The sequence below is a fragment of the Ranitomeya variabilis genome, chromosome 2 (genome assembly GCF_051348905.1).
Source record: "Ranitomeya variabilis isolate aRanVar5 chromosome 2, aRanVar5.hap1, whole genome shotgun sequence".
NCBI lineage: Eukaryota > Metazoa > Chordata > Amphibia > Anura > Dendrobatidae > Ranitomeya > Ranitomeya variabilis.
The window spans coordinates 120,433,096-120,435,891 of NC_135233.1; the positions used below are offsets into that span (position 1 = coordinate 120,433,096).

The 2,796-nt window shown below is 41.0% G+C and overlaps 1 protein-coding gene across 1 annotated transcript; it reads right to left on the reverse strand.

Annotated features, from left to right (window-relative positions):
- Window positions 1–1,110: 1,110 nt before the first annotated feature.
- LOC143809174 (uncharacterized) lies at window positions 1,111–2,356 on the reverse strand. The gene is made up of 3 exons (XM_077292318.1): window positions 2,136–2,356; window positions 1,750–1,909; window positions 1,111–1,669 (listed from the first exon to the last, which is right to left on the reverse strand). The coding sequence occupies exons 1-3, from the start codon at window positions 2,167–2,169 to the stop codon at window positions 1,315–1,317; spliced, it is 549 nt and encodes a 182-aa protein (XP_077148433.1). The 5' UTR covers window positions 2,170–2,356; the 3' UTR covers window positions 1,111–1,314.
- Window positions 2,357–2,796: the final 440 nt, after the last annotated feature.

Consider the following 2,796-nt stretch of genomic DNA (forward strand, 5'->3'; position numbering starts at 1 on the left):
ACTTGCAACCACTTGTGCTACCAACCCCAACATCAGAAATGTGGCTAGCGATTTCCCAACAGTTCGAGGATGTGGCTAATTTCCCCAATTGTATTGGTGCCGTGGACGGCAAGCACATACGGATTCAGAAACCAGCGCATAGTGGGTCCCTGTACTATAATTATAAAAAATACTTCTCGATAATCTTGATGGCTATTGCGGATGCAAGATACCGGTTTGTAGCTGTGGATATTGGTGCGTATGGCCATACTAACGATTCAAGAGTCTTCAGAGACTCCAACATGGGGAGATGTTTGTATAGCAACAATTTTAACTTACCCTCATCACGACCTCTACCGGGGACCGAAGACCCAAGTTTGCCCTTTGTTTTAGTTGGTGATGAGGCGTTCCAACTTGGGCAAAATCTCCTCAAACCGTACTCAAGCCGCAGTCTGAACTCCACCAAGCGCATTTTTAATTATCGCTTGAGCCGGGCAAGACGTTATGTGGAGTGCGCCTTTGGGATTTTGACATTAAAATGGCGAATTCTACTAACGTGCATGCAACTGCAACCAGAAAATGTGGACCGTGTTGTGAAGGCATGCATCTGTCTGCATAATTTTGTGGCCAGATATGAACCCCAGGTGGTTGACCCCGATGAATGTGAGTTGAACCTCATGAGCATTGAATCTACTGCTGTTCAGTCTACAGCTCAAATAATGAGGATTCGTGACCAATTTGCACAGTACTTCATACATGAGGGGCATGTTCCATGGCAAGACAGACACGTGTAAAATTTATTTCAAGTCTGAAGCTGTGTCCTGATGTGTTTTTTGAGGTTTTTTTATTTCCCATATGTCTTGTTAAATATGTCTTGTAAAATGTTACATTACTGTTATGTTGTGTTCACAGTCATACAAGAATCAGATTTTAAACAGTTTACTTAAGTTTCCGAATTTTTATGAAAGAACAGTTGTGAACTTGTTACATATGATATCCCATAGGGATGTAAAAAAACACACACGAAATTGAGTGGTAAAAACAATAAACCAAAAAACGTGAATCACAGTTTGCACCTGGCTGGGGACACTGAGCTGTACTATAGACTCTGGTATTGCGCGGGTGTATTGTCTGCCCAGGTGTATGATGGACTGCTACTTTGTCTCTGATGTTCAATGCTCGGTTCACACCAGGCTCTATATTGAGGGTTGTAGGCCGGCATGTCTATGCTTCTGGTTCTCGATGGAGCTGGCTCCTGGGGTCCCACAAATTCCTCAAGAAGGTCATTCAGTCTTTGCCGAAACAAAAGGTTTCTGTGTGCTGGGATATTTTGTGCTACGGGAACATAGGACAAAAAAGTAGCTTCCATTCATTAGCAGAATATACAGACTCGCGAGATTGTAAGTCGGTAATTTCCCGCCTCAGGTCTTTCAGTTCACTCCGACACATGTCCTCAACCCGCTGAAGTCCATCGACAATAATGGCATCAGCTTCATCTTTTTGTGAAGCTCGCTTGCGTCCACGCACTGATTGCAACCGGGCACTCACACCTGAAGCCACAGTGCTTCTCTCCCCAGATCGTGGCTCGCTGATGACAGAGACGTCTTCAGTGCCCGTCTGCTGACTTGGTTCCAGTGGAGATGGCTCCAGTTCTTCTGCCTGTCTAGGCGCGGCGGTACTGCAGATCGTGCTGTAACCAAAAAAATATATATATATTTTGCTGTAATTTTTAAAAAATGTTTTCTCGCACACAGACCAATTTGTACTTACGAGCGCTGAGACAATGTTTTTTGAAGAAAGAGCAATTGCTCGTAGTGCACATACGGGGTCACCCGTTTTGCACCTGCTCCGCTTGGTACATTTTGACTATTCCGGTAGTCACGGACAAAGCGGTCCCTTATTGATTTCCAGCGAGTATGGACCGCATCCGCTGTAATTTTTAAAAAAAGGTTAAAAAATTATATATATATATTAGTAGACAGTTCTTATATTGATAGTTTAAAAATTGTGTATAGTTAGTAGATAGTTGATATATAGCTAGTAGATAGATAGTTGATGGATAGTAATTATTATAGATGATAGATAAATAGTTTAGTGTATAGGTAGTTGATAGTTTAGAGATAGATAGTAGACAATTTAACATCACCAATATTTACCAATTTTTTTCTTTGAGGTTGACGACTTCTCCATGTATCGGGGATCGAAGTGAGAGATAATTTGATCCCACAACTTGCGGTTCTTTACTATGTCATGGTGGGAGCTGTCGCTTTGGTCCCATATTGAGGGGTTGGATTCCACAAGGTTGATCAGTGTCTCATTGTGAATGGTCAACGGCTCTTCGTCAACCACAATCCTTTTTTTTTTTTGGCTCGCTGACTTGGACTATGTAAACACAAAACGTTATGTTGAAAGGTTCAAATTCAGTTTATTGGTAGACTAATAGATAGATACATAGATAGATAGATACATAGATAGATACATACAGTGCCTACAAGTAGTAATCAACCCCCTGCAGATTTAGCAGGTTTAATAAGATGCAAATAAGTTAGAGCCTTCAAACTTCAAACAAGAGCAGGATTTATTAACAGATGTATAAATCTTACAAACCAAAAAGTTTTGTTGCTCAGTTAAATTTTTATAAATTTTAAACATAAAAGTGTGGGTCAATTATTATTCAACCCCTAGGTTTAATATTTTGTGGAATAACCTTTGTTTGCAATTACAGCTAATAATTGTCTTTTATAAGACCTGATCAGGCCGGCACAGGTCTCTGGAGTTATCTTGGCCCACTCCTCCTTGCAGATCTTCTCCAAGTTA